We start from the raw sequence: 13,872 nt of genomic DNA, 5'->3' as shown, positions 1-13,872 counted from the left end.
TTCAAGTTTCTCAGCATTTTCGCAATGCTTTCCCTTGGCTCAAAAAATTGACTAAATGCCCCATATGATTGTGCTTTCGTTAATAAGTGTTGTTGTGGTACTGTGTCAAAAAGCTTTTCTGGTGTCAAGAAATGCTGCAACTACTTGTTTACCTTGATCCACTACTTTCATTATGTAGAGTGAAAAAGGCAAGTTGTGTTTCACATCACTGATGCTTTTGGAATCCATGCTGGTCGACGTGGAGAATGTTGTTCTGTTCGAGTTACATTTGAGTTCAGATTGTTGTCAGAGGTATTGGACAGTAGTATTGTGGATCAGTTCTACTACAATTCATGGAGATGGGTTTGTTGTGTGCTTTTTTCCAAGTACTGGAGATAGTTTTTTCTTTGAGTGATCTACAGTATATTATGGTTAATAGAGGAGCTAACTCAACTGCAAATTGTGTGTGGAATGGTGGGTGCTCCATCTGACACTGAAGATTTGCTCACTTTTAGCAGTTTCAATGGTCTCAGTACCACTGACACTAATATCTATGTTACTCATCTTTGCAGTGGCTATTTATTTGAAATATGACAGAACACATGGTGTGAGAACTAAAATGGGGCACAACTTCCATACCTCCGTATGGTAAGGAGCATTTGAAAATGGATACACCACTGATTTTGATCTCACTGACAGTCTTTACATATGAACAAGATTTCTCTGAATTTTGTGAGAGGTCTTTCGGTAAGATTCTGTTATGGTTAGCCTTGAGGGCTTCACACTTTGCCATTTTGATAGCCAAATGTGTTTTGTACAGTACCATTCTGCCAATAGGTGTATCCTTTTTTTTACACCTTTTATGCAGTATTCTGTGTTTCTTTAGAAGTTTCTTTACAGAAGCATATACCAAGTAAGATACCTCCCGTCCTGAACTCTGCTATTAGGTACATGTCTGTCCAGTGCATGGTCGACTATTTTTCTAAACATGAGCCACACTTTCCTGTCCAGAGCTAAATGTTTAGAGTTCCTGATTGAGACATGACACCTAACTCTTTACCTCTTTTGTCAAAGATGTAAATCTTTCTGATTGTTTTAACTGCCCTTTGTGTTTGGTAGTCACTGTTGCTACAGCCACTTCATTTTCATTGATACCTGTTTCAATGTGGTCATCCTCAAAGGGGCCGTGCACATCCGTTTGTTGCCATCATACCTAATAAACATTGATGAGCCAAAACATTATGACCATTGCCCCCTGTGATACTGAACTCTACTTGATGGCATTGTGGGAGAGTGACGCGACAAGGAAAGTATACATGCAGAGTAGAGACAAATGAGAAATCATTCTAGTGCTTTGCAGGGCACAAGGGAAGAAATGCACTGACTAAGCAATTTTGACAAAGGGCAGATTGTAAAGGCCTGGTGACCGGGAAGAAGCATCTCAGAAATGACAAACCTGATTAGCTCTTTGAGAACTACTTTTTGTGATTGTCTGTGGAAATTGGTTGAAGGACAGTGAAATCCCAGGTAGGGGACAAGTTTTTGGGACATCCGTGAAATGACACGATAGACATTCTGAAGGGAGCAAAATATTTCTATCCTTGTGGATATGCAGTCTGGCTGCCCTCATATGAGGTTAATGAGGCTGACAAGAAAAACAACTTTCCAACTTTCATCAAACCTGACGTCCCTTCTGTTAGTTCAGAGATTTCATACAATGCTCCAACGGCATATGAATGCGCACCTGACAACCTGCTTTGAAAGCTTAAATATATGATGTATCTTTAATGCCTCAGTGACATTGTTATGTTCTCAAAGAGCTTCTAAGGCACCTGATAATTATTTTAAAGTGTTTCCATGACACAGGTCTTGTTCTGGATTCAAAAAATTGGCTCTGTGTTGACCAAGAAATAAAAATTTTGCAACATCTAGTTAACAGAAATGGAGCCTTTTTTGATCCAGAAGAAGTAAGAGCTGTAGCAAATTTTCAACGTTCCCTGGATGGTACTTCTGGCATATATGATTCATTAAGGATTTCCAAAGGCACGGCCACCACAATTTTCTTGGAGCAAGGAACGGGAAACATCTTTATCTGTTCTGAAAGAAGTGCTGATATTACAACTGTCCCAGAACTTTGAGGTTTGTGTTGTTTTGGTCTTCAGTCCAAAGACTGGTTTGATACAGCTCTCCATGCTACTTTATCTTGGGCGACCCTCATCATCACCGAATAACTGCTACAACCTACATCCTTCTGGATCTGCTTACTGTATTCATCTCTTGGTCTCCCTGTACAATTTTTACCTCCCACACTTCCCTCCAATACTAAGTTGGTTTTCCCTTGAAGTCTCAGAATGTGTCCTATCAACTAATTCCGTCTTATAGTTATTTGTGTCACAAATTTTGTTTCTCCCAGTTGTATTCAGTACCTCTTCATTAGTTACTTGATCTACCCATCTAATCTTAAGCATCTCTCAATAGCACCACATTTCAAAAGCTTCTATTCTCCTCTTGTCTAAACTATTTCTGTCCATGATTGACTTCCATACATGGTTATACTCCATACAAATATTTTCATAAAAGACTTCCTGACCCTTAAATCTATATTCGTTGTTAACAAATTACTCTACCTTAGAAATGCTTTTCCTGTCATTGCTAGTCTACCTTGTATAAGTTCTCTATTTCAGTCATCATCCGTTATTTTACCACCCAAATAGCAAAACTCATCTACTACTTTCAGTGTCTCATTTGATTTAATTCTACTACATTCCACTACTCTTGTTTTGCTTTTGTTGTTATTCATCTTATATCCTCCTTCAAGACACTGTCCATTCCATTCAACTGCTCTTCCAAGTCTTTTGCTGCCTCTAACAGAATAACAATGCCATTAGCAAACTACAAATTTTTTATTTCTTTTCCCTGAACTTTAATTGCTTCTCCAAATTTTCCTGTTTCTTCCTTTACTGCTTCCTCAATGTACAGATTGAATAACATTGGGGATATGCTACAACCCTGTCTCACTCCCTTCTCAATCAGTGCTTCCTTTTCATGCCCTTAAACTCTTATAATGCCATCTGGTTTCTGTGCAAGCTGTAAATAGCCTTTCGCATCTTGTATTTTACCCCTTTTACCTTTAGAATTTCAAAGAGAGAATTCCAGTCAACATTGTCAAAAGCTTTCCCTAAGTCTACAAATGCTATACACGTAGGTTTTCTTGTCCTTAACCTATGCTCTAAGATAAGTTGTAAGGTCAGTGTGCCTTATGTGCTCCCACATTTCTCCAGAGTATAAACTAATCTTCTCCAGGATCAACTCTACCAGTTTTTCCATTCTTCTGTAAAGAATTCGTGTTAGTATTTTGCTGCCAATTCTTATTAAACTGTTAGTTCAGTAACATTCGCATCTGCCAGCAACAGCTTTCTTTGGAATTGGAATAGATTAGATTAGATTCAGTTTTCGTTGAATAGACCCAAAAATGAGATGACTCTTGTGGGTTTGGAGCAAGTCAGAAAGTATAATATAAAATTATTATTTTGTTCTTGAAATCTGAGGGTGTTTTGCCTGTCTCATACATCTTGCACACCAGATGGAAGAGTTTTGTCTTGGTTGGCTCTCCCAAGGCTATCAGTAGGTCTGATGGAATGTCATCTACTCCTGGGCCCCAGGTTCAACATAGGTCTTCCTGTGATCTGTCAAATTCTGCCCACAGTATCATGTCTCCCATCTCATCTTCATGTACACTAATGCTCATAAATTAAGAATAATTGCAAAATGAGCTGCCACACAATGTGGCACTACACAAAACTGACGCTGATAGCATAGGCACATAGGGAACACACATGACACAGATCTGTAAGTCCACGGTATTGGTGATAAGTTGAGAAAACCGTCCCGAAACACATGTGCTACAAAATGCCACTGTTTCCTGCACATATACCCCGACATCAGTATGGGATATGATCACCATGCACACGGGTTGCCATACTCTGTATCAGGTGGTCGAGCAGCTGCTGGGGTATAGCCTCCCATTCTTGCACCAGTGCCTATCAGAGCTCCTGAAGTGTCATAAGGGTTTGAAAACTTGCAGCGATATGGCGACCGAGAGCATCCCAGACGTGCTCGATGGAGTTTAGTTCTGGAGAACAGGCAGGCCACTCCATTTGCCTGATATCTTCTGTTTCAAGGTACTCCTCTATGAAGGCAACTAAGTGGGGCCTTGCGTTATCATCCATTAGGAGGAAGGTGGGACCCACTGCACCCCTGAAAAGGTGGAGATACTGGTGCAAAAATGACGTCCTGATACACCTGACCTGTTACAGTTCCTCCATCCAAGACATGAGGGGATGTACGTGCACCAATCATAATCCCACCCCACACCATCAAACCACAACCTCCATACAGGTCCCTTTCAAGGACATTAAGGGGGTTGGTTCCTGGTTCACGCCAGATGAAAACCCGGCGAGAATCACTGTTCATACTATACCTGGACTCGTCTGTGAACAAAGCCTGGGGCCACTGTTCCAATGACCATGTACTGTGTCATTGACACCAGGCATTACAGGCTCTCCTGTGACCAGGGGTCAGTGGAATGCACTTTGCAGGTCTCTGGGTGAATAAACCATGTCTGTTCAGTCGTCCGTAGACTGTGTGTCTGGAAACAACTGTTCCAGTGGCTGCGGTAAGGTCCCGAGCAAGGCTACCTGCAGTACTCCATGGCCATGTGCGGGCACTGATGGTGAGATATCGGTCTTCTTTTGGTGTTGTACACTGTGGACGTCCTGTACTATTGTGCCTGCACACATTTCCTGTCTGCTGGAATCATTGCCATAATCTTGAGATCACACTTTGTGGCATACGGTGGGCCCATGCCACGACCTGCTGTGTTTGACCAGCCTTCAGTCGTCCTAGTATTCTACCGCTCATAACATCATCAATATGTGTTCTTTGAGCCATTTTCAACACACAGTCACCATTGGCATATCTGAAAATGTCTGCACACTTAACTCGCTGCACCGTACTCTGACATGCACAAACACACTTCTGTGTATGTGGACTGCTGCCATCGCCCCCGTGTGACGACCACAGGTCAAATGCACTCCATGGTCATATCAAGAGGTGATTTAAACCTGCAAACTACCCACCAGAGTGTTGTTTCACCATGTATCAGCATTATCCTTAATTTATGAACCTGAGTGTACATCCTCTTCCATTTCTATAATAATGCCTACAGGTTCATCTCCCTTATAAAGACCCTCTGTATACTCCTTCAATCTTTCAGCTTTACCTTCTTTGCTTAGGACTGGTTTTCCATCTGAGCTCTTGAAATTCATACTGCTACTTCTCTTTTCTCCAAATACCTCTTTAATTTTCCTATAGGCAGTATCTATCTTTCCCCTAATGTTATATGTTTCTAAATCCTTACATTTGTCCTCTAGCCTTTCCTTCTTAGCCATTTTGTACTTTCTGTCAATCTCATTTTTTGTATTCCCTTTCGCCTGCTTCATTTGTTGAATTTTTGTATTTTCTCCTTTCATCAGTTAATTTCAGTATCTCCTTGTCACTCAAGGATTTCTTTTTAACGTGTTTAATCCTCTGCTACCTTCACTGTTTCGTCTCTTTAAAGCTACCCATTTGTCTTCTTCTGGATGCCTTTCCCCTGTGCTAGTCAATTGTTGCCTAATGCTCCCTCTGAAATTCTCAACAATCTTTCAACTTATACGGGTCCCATCTTCTTAATTTCCTACCTTTTCCCGATTTCTTCAGTTTTTCGCCTGCAGTTCATAACTAATAAATTGTGGTCAGAGTCAACAGCTTCTCCTAAAAATGTATACAATTTAAAGTCTGGTTTCTAAATCTCTGTCTGACCATTATATGATCAATCTGAAACATTTCAGTATCTCCAGGTCTCTTCCACATACACGACCTTCATTTATGATTCTTAAGGCAAGTGTTAGCAATGATTAAATAATGCTCTGTGCAAATTTCTACCAGGTGGCTTCCTCTTTGATACCTTTCTCCCTGTACATTTTCACCTATTTATACTTATCTCGCGTCTTAAATCTCTTCAGCATCTGCGGACTTAATTGGCATCTAATCTTGTACTATTGTCAGGGGTGTGGGCTTTATGTCTATCTTGGCTACAATAAAGCATTCAATATGCTGTTCAAAGTGGCTTATCTACATTCTCATTTTCTTATTCATTATTAAACCCACTCCTGCATTATCCATATTTGAATTTGTATTTATAACCCTGTTTTCACCTGACAAGAAGTCATGTTTGTGCTACCACCAAAATTCACTAATTCCCACTATACCTAACTTCAACCTATCCATTTTCCTTTTTAAATTTGGTTATCTACCTACTCGATTAAGGGGTCTAACATTCCACTGTCCAATCCTTAGAACGCAGTTTTGTTTCTCCTGATAATGACATCCTCGTGGGTAGTCCCCACCCAGAGATCCAAATGGGGGACTATTTTACATCCAAAATATTTTACCCAAGAGGATGCATCATCGTTTAACCATACAATAGACCTACCTGCCCTTGGGGAAAATTATGTCCGTAGTTTTCCCTTGCTTTCTGTTATTCGCAGTACCATCACAGCAACGCCGTTTTGGTTGATGTTACAAGGCCAGCTCAGTCAATCATCCAGACTGTTGTCCCTGCTGTTGTGACTAACCACTGTTTATTATGTTGCTTGAAGAGCCTAAAGGGTCCATCAGGATGACTTGCGAGATGGAGTCTGAAACTTTAGGATTATGATGTCACAGTAGGATATGAAAGTGGATGCAGACACAAATAAGCTGACTGCCTTTCACAGGTTCCGTTGAAATACTATTACAGCACTGGTGATATGCAATTCATCGTTGCTCCGACAAACACTGCAGCTGAACAAGAGGAGGACCCAGCATTACTGAAGACATTGAGACTGTGCAGAAGGAAGAAGTTGTCAAAGGAGAATTCACGTTAACTGATGGAATGCTGTACAAAAGAATTTGGGAGCTAGTTGGACAGAAGTGGTTGCCCATCATCCTAGCTCATTTAAATTCAGACATGCTGAAGTACTTACACATTGCTCTGATGTCGGGTCATTAGAGAGCTGCAAAGACCTTTGACAGGAACCATAGCAGGTGGTAACATTGGCCAGGTCTATACTGATGTCAGGCACAGTGCAAGGCAGTGAAGGAAGTGCCAACAGCACAAATGTGTGCCTCAGTTAACTGTGGTCACCTGCTGCCATTTACTCTTGGAGTTGCTCCATTTCATCAGACTGGAATTGACCTTTTGGGGAGGTTCCCCAGGTCAACAAATGGCAACAAGTAGACAATAGTGTGCACTGACTGCATTACTTGCAAAGTTGTCTGTATTGAGGGCCAAAACTCCACAGACTACTTGAAGCATGGGACACCGCATGTAATGATCTCTAATTGTGGGAAAATGCCTCAGTCAAAACTGGCAATGGAAGTAATTTTGTGATGCAGCATCAGTCACAGGATGACAGCTGCCTAATATCTGCAGACAAATGGTGTGATAATTACAGTTGCTGGCTGGTGACATGCAGATCATGACTCTGACTCCCACTTCCTGCAGTTATTTATTGTTCATGACTTATATCTTCTAGAAGTCTATGTAGAGAGTTCTCTCTCTCTCTCTCTCTCTCTCTCTCTCTCTCTCTCTCTCTCTCTCTCTCTGCTGAGGTACTCAGTTCAACTTCATCTGAACTTTCTTGTGTTGTCTTTATACATGCTTTCAGTGTGAAGTTTCAGTTCTTGCTCTTGTAATTGGCACTCAATTTCAGATCTTATGTGTCAGTATTATTATTTCTTGTGTATTATTTTGTACAGTCAAGTTGTTTTTCTAGGATCCTCAACAATATTCCTTCACTACAATACCACACTTCTCTTTGGTTGTTCATCCCACTACTTCTTTCAGTATTTTCTCAGCTGTTTATTACGACACAAATTTTTAAGTCACTTGTGTTTTTATACTAAAAGTGTGGAGCTGCACACAGGGACAACAGAGAGACTGTTAAACAAGTATGCTTTCAGCCAAGAGGCCTTCTTCTGAAGTAAACAAAACACACACACACACACACAAAAGCCCAACTCTCATGCATATGGCCACTGCTTTCAGACACTGTCTGTGACTCAGCATCTCCTGCATGTGGTGAGCAACAATCTATCCTTTCCATAATGTTATATCATCCTAAAATTTCAATTTCTGGATAGTTCTGAATGTAATTCACCCAATTTGCGAGGCCCTATTGCATGGTTTAAATGGCAGAAATCCTTGCCTTTTGGATAAATATTAGTTTTAATTTTAATTTAACTTCCAGTGATAATTCAGCAACTACATTTCAGCTCCTTTGTTAATGCCACTCAAAATTTAGTCAGGTTGCACACTTTCAGAACCCTTTTTACTGTTTGTGGTAGACTTGCTTCAGTAATTAATTTTTTTGGTTATGAGAAATGGCACACAACATAGGTGAACAATGGTTTGTTGAAAACTACATCAGCCTGATTTGAATTTGCGGACTGCCACCAATGAAATGACATTAAATTTTATTTATTTTACTGTCATAGTGAGCCTTTTTAGCTTGTAGAATGCTGTGCCTTGCTGATTAATTGGAAGATTACGCTATGCAAATCTACAGTGATCGGTAACCACAGTGTGCCGCCCATTGCGTAGTGTACTTCTTGTGTTCCTTAGGTTGTGCAGCATCAACTCACTAACACCCAGGAGCCTCTGAGACATATGTAGAACTACAATAAGTACTATCCTTTACTGCACCTAAATGTTGGTATATTAGAGCTAGCCACACTTAATTAAATTCCTCTATGGCATCATAAATTCCACTTCTCATTACATATTTGTCACACTTAATTTTTGTTCTGTCACTATGACCGTTTTGACATTATCATTGTTGCCATGGTTCCGTAAGTGCTGGAACAAATTTGTTATCACTAAGACGCTAGATCAGGGTCACATGCAGCATGATCAAGTTGTTCCAATCATAGGATTGCCTTTTGTTTTGGATTGCTCTGTGCATTGTAGTTACTACCTCACAAATATTTTAACATTGATCGTTTCACTTGAGAACACTGTAAAATGTCAAAGAGACAGAACATCCGGGTGGTATATACCTTTCAGGAGTTGCAATTCCAGTCCTCATGACAGGTTTGTCCCTCACACCCTGTGGTATGCTTCCCTTTCCCCTCCCTCTCCAGAGAATGAAGTAATAGTTACTGGGAAGTTACTAGGAAGTAGTAGTTACTGTTTTCAGCATGTATTGGTAGTACTGGAATTTTCAGAGTTGATTGTGTAATTGTAGGACATAACATGTACAGACAACACCCCTGAAAATCCAGAAACATGGTGCACAGATGTTTTTTTTTTTAACTGAAAATCTTTGCTTGAACTTCACACAGTTTGGTGATGTTGAGTGTCTCGATTCCACAGATTGTTGTTTACATTCAAGTGTAGCATAAGCCATGAACATTTTTTCCCCAGTGACAGTTTGACTTGAAAACTCGTCACCTTCATTACTGTGGCACTCGAGGGAATTTGAAGTATTGAATACTCGTCTGTTTCATCCATGTCAGTTTGGGAATTTTCAGTACCTGACATGAACACAGTTTCTAATAGTGGAAGCATTCTCTAAGAATTTAGTTAAGAACACTTCTTGGAATTCGAGTAATCAGAGTAAATGACTTGGAGATAGTAAAGAGTCTGTTTTATTGACCTTTTGCATCAACTTTTTGCACCGAGTCTTCAGAAATGACAGATGACCCACTCTGCATATCATCAGAAACATATCATCACACCCATCTTTAATCAATCTAAATATTTTCTTTCCTTGTCATCACTCATTGTTCTCCACCAACTTCACTATTCCTGTACCAAATGATACACCACTTTCATGCGTTTTGCACACAGAAAACAAATTGGTCAGTATATATTATGTTAGGGGATTTTCAGTTAACTCGGGTACTTTAAATATGTACTAAAAACATAAACACTGACAGATAATTCTGTGACAGCATTTCTGGGTAACCAACAGATGCAGGTACTATGTGTGCTAGCACAGATTGCCTACCCCAGTCTTGCTATGGTTGTATCTAGAAGTGATAGTTACAAATCATACCATGTACCTGGTTTGTGGAATGAAATAGGTTTGTCTCAAGTAACATTACTGGAGTTGCATTTTCACACAATTATTGTTGTATTATTTGTAAGAGGTCTTTTATTGCAAATAATGAACATAAAAGTTGTCTCAGGGTTTATGTGTTTTTTTCCTCAGAATCTATCTTGTAACATTAATTCTTGCATTTCGAATGTGTGCTTGAGGACTAACATATTATAAATGTTTATTGCAGGTTAAACTTTTCTACAGCATTTTCAAGTAATGCAGTCTCAATGTGTAAATCTGTGGGTCTCCAACAAATAACAAGGCTTGAAGCCTCTACGAGGTATCTGCTGTCTTGGAGACACGAAGATGTTGTGATGACTGATGATCTTGAAAATAAGGTTTGTCTGTCAGCAGACAATTCTACACATATGCTAACTGTATGTCATCTGTAAAGATACCACACAGCTTTAATAGCAGTCTTGGTAGGCTAGAAATGGCTGAAGAGTACTGGATGCCTTAGAAATAAATACAAAAAAAGTATTCTTACTGCAACAATAAAAGTATATTAGAAAACATCGTAGAACATTTGTCACTGCATTAGTCATTTTTTCTTGCTGTTCTGTCTTATACCAAGTGTTGGTTATGTTTAGATTTGGGAGAAGTTTGCTTTAAACTGCCAATCCCAATTTAGGTTTTTATGTTTCTCAGAATCACTTTGAGCAAATATCGCATTGTTTTCTGTGGCAGAGCCATGACCTTGAACTCTGACCAGTCTTCCTTGCTTCTTGCTATTCTGAATGTGTTGTTGGGCCTGTCTTTTGCTTTGTTGTTTGTAATGACTAAAAAAAACTTCACTCCAGCCATGTACCCAGCATTAATCACACTCACTGAGTTAATTCTTTCCTTTCTTTTACTCCAAATTAGACAGAATATTTCACTTGGCCATTTATTCTCTGGATATTTTTTATGCTGGACCTGATGTTCAAAGAACAGCCTTTGAAAATTGAAAATTTGTTCCAGACCAGAATCTGAACACAGTTTTGCTGCTTGTTTCAACACCTCAACCATCAGGCTGTTTGAGCATGACTCCAGGCCTGACTCAAACTTTCACTATCACCAATACTTCCACCAATGTTTTCTGAACACTAGAGCCAGAGGTTAGATGGTAATGAAATCAAAGCATCTTGCTAGCAAAAAGCAGGAAATTTGGGTTTGAAACTCAGTTGGCACAAATTTTCATTTGTCACTGCTATTCATTATAGTGTGGGTTCAGCATTCCTGAGTAATGTTTGTTGACACCATTTGAAGCATGTGTGTGAATAATACTATGTAACACACTTTACAGAATGTTTACTGAAACAGGAAAAATACATTTGGTTCATAAAAATGTCTTAGCAACTGTATTCTTGGGATAAAATGGTAAAACAGGAATTTATATGGGTCTCAAAGATGTATTTTCATCAAGATTTTTGTTCCTTGTGGTGAAATATCGCTGAACAGTATGAAACATATAATTTGATACCATGTCACATACATGTTTTCTTTCCTGAAAATTGTAGTGCCCATTGCCGGCAGGTTCTTCAATGCCACCCTAAGTAACCAGCATGTAAGAAGTGCAACACATTAGTTACTACAAGAGAATTTATGGTTACTGTCTTAAGCCAGAAGTTCAATAACAGTAAACATAAAAGTTTAGTTATGAGCCATGAATAAAGAATGAAGGCACTTTCACCATTTTTAGGTCACATTCAGAGTTTCATAAAATTGCTTTTGTATTGGATCCAGGAATTTGACCTCATCTCCCTCATAATCCTGAGTCTTCCACTGTAAAGTAGATTCAGAGTTGAAAGCCATGGGAAATTAATCTTGCCCTTACTGTTGAGACAGTGGTATGTCTTTCCCGCAGTCAAAGTAAATTGTGATTACATTGTGGATTGTCACTACATAGTTTTAGCCTCAGCATTTCGGTAATTTTCAAAGCATTTGGCTTTCTCAAAGCTCATTCAGTGCAGACAATGACCTTGAAATATTCTTCTATTGTGAGCTTTAAGGTACCTACAAAGACATCTGCAATTACGTACTTTCATTCAGAAGCATACCATTATTTATTAGGATGTGGAAAATTCAGGTTAAAACTCAATGGGAATTGTTATTTTGATCTTCTATCCAAAGACTAATTTGATGCAGTTCTCCATGCCACTCTATCCTGTGCGAGCCTCTTTATCCCTGAATGATTGCAGCAACTTACAGCCTTCTGAATCTGCTTATTGCATTCATCTCTTGATCTCTCTATACAATTTTTATCTCACCTGCCCCCACACGCACACATACATATACACTTTTCTCCAATACTAAATTGTTGATCCCTTGATGTCTCAGAATGTGTCCTGTTAACTGATCCCTCCTCCCATTCAGGTTGTGCCACAAATTTCTGTTCTCATCAGTTCTATTCAGTAATTCATTTGTTACATGACCAACCCATGTAATCTTCAGCATGCTTTTATAGTACCACATTTCAAAGTCTTTTATTCTCCTCTTCTCTAAACTGTTCATTGTCAATGTTTGACTTCCATGCATGGTTATACTCCGTACAAATACTTTCAGAAAAGACTTCGTAATACTTAAATCTATATTCAGTGTTAATAGATTTGTCTTCTTCAGAAATGCTTTCCTTGCCATTGCGTCTACATTTTATATCCTCTCTACTTTGGCCATCATCCATTATTTTGTTACCTAGACAGCAAAAGTTATCTACTATTTTAAGTGTCTTATTTCCTAATTTAATCCCTTCAGCATCACCTGATTTAATTTGAGTGCATTCCATTATCCTTTTTTTTCCTTCTGTGGATATTGATCTTATATCCTCCATTGAAGTTACTGTCCATTCCGTTTAACTGCTCTTCCAAGTCTTTTGCTGTCTCTGACAGAATTACAATGTCGCGGCAAACCTCAAAGTTTTTATTTCTTCTCCCTGAACTTTAATTCCTTCTCCAATTTTTTCTATTGTTTCCTTTATTGCTTGTTCAATGTACAGATTGAATAACATCAGGGATAGGCAACAACCCTGTCCCACACCCTTCTCAACCACTGCTTTTCTTTCATGCTCCTCGACTCTTATAACTGCCATCTACCATCTGGTTTCTGTACAAGTTATAAATAGCACATGACTCTAGGACTGTAGTGTATGGATATTGTACCTTCCTTGGTTACTATACACATTTCTAGAAATTTTTTCACACATCAGTTTCGCAAAAGGTAATCTTACACGACATTTTATTACTTTATATACTTTACAAAAACAATCTTAATTGGTGCTGCAGTTTTTTTTTTAAATAGGTATTCCTATAATCTATAAAAGTAGTGTTTGACCAAGCAATCTTTCACTGCTGATTTGAAATTTTTTCTGTCCATGATTATTTTTGTGGATTTTGGTAATGCATTATATAGTTTGATGTCAGGATGGAGTATGCCTTTCCGTAATAGTGCTGTATTTGTCTGTTGTAAAAGTACAACATTTGTCTTGTGTGGTAGCCAAAGGTTGCGTTTCATTGGCAGGACACTTAGAAGATGCAACAAGTCCACTAAAGAGACAGCTTACACTACACTCGTTCGTCCTCTGTTAGAATATTGCTGCGCGGTGTGGGATCCTTACCAGGTGGGATTGACGGAGGACATCGAAAGGGTGCAAAAAAGGGCAGCTCGTTTTATAGGGGAGAGAGTGTGGCAGATATGATACTCTAGTTGGGATGGAAGTCATTACAGCATA

The 13,872-nt window shown here is 39.2% G+C and overlaps 1 protein-coding gene across 2 annotated transcripts in view; it reads left to right on the top strand.

Annotated features, from left to right (window-relative positions):
* Positions 1 to 13,872, top strand: part of LOC126281265 (phosphoribosylformylglycinamidine synthase) — a 194,584-nt gene that overhangs the window by 19,837 nt on the left and 160,875 nt on the right. For both annotated transcript variants that reach the window (XM_049980080.1, XM_049980081.1), the window contains exon 3: positions 10,354 to 10,504. In XM_049980080.1, coding sequence (XP_049836037.1) covers positions 10,354 to 10,504 — 151 coding nt within the window. The remainder of the gene's footprint in view (positions 1 to 10,353; positions 10,505 to 13,872) is intronic.

Source organism: Schistocerca gregaria, chromosome 7 (genome assembly GCF_023897955.1).
Source record: "Schistocerca gregaria isolate iqSchGreg1 chromosome 7, iqSchGreg1.2, whole genome shotgun sequence".
Classification (NCBI taxonomy): domain Eukaryota; kingdom Metazoa; phylum Arthropoda; class Insecta; order Orthoptera; family Acrididae; genus Schistocerca; species Schistocerca gregaria.
The sequence above is the reverse complement of the archived record's forward strand: the minus strand, read 5'-3'. Positions and strand labels throughout refer to the sequence as shown.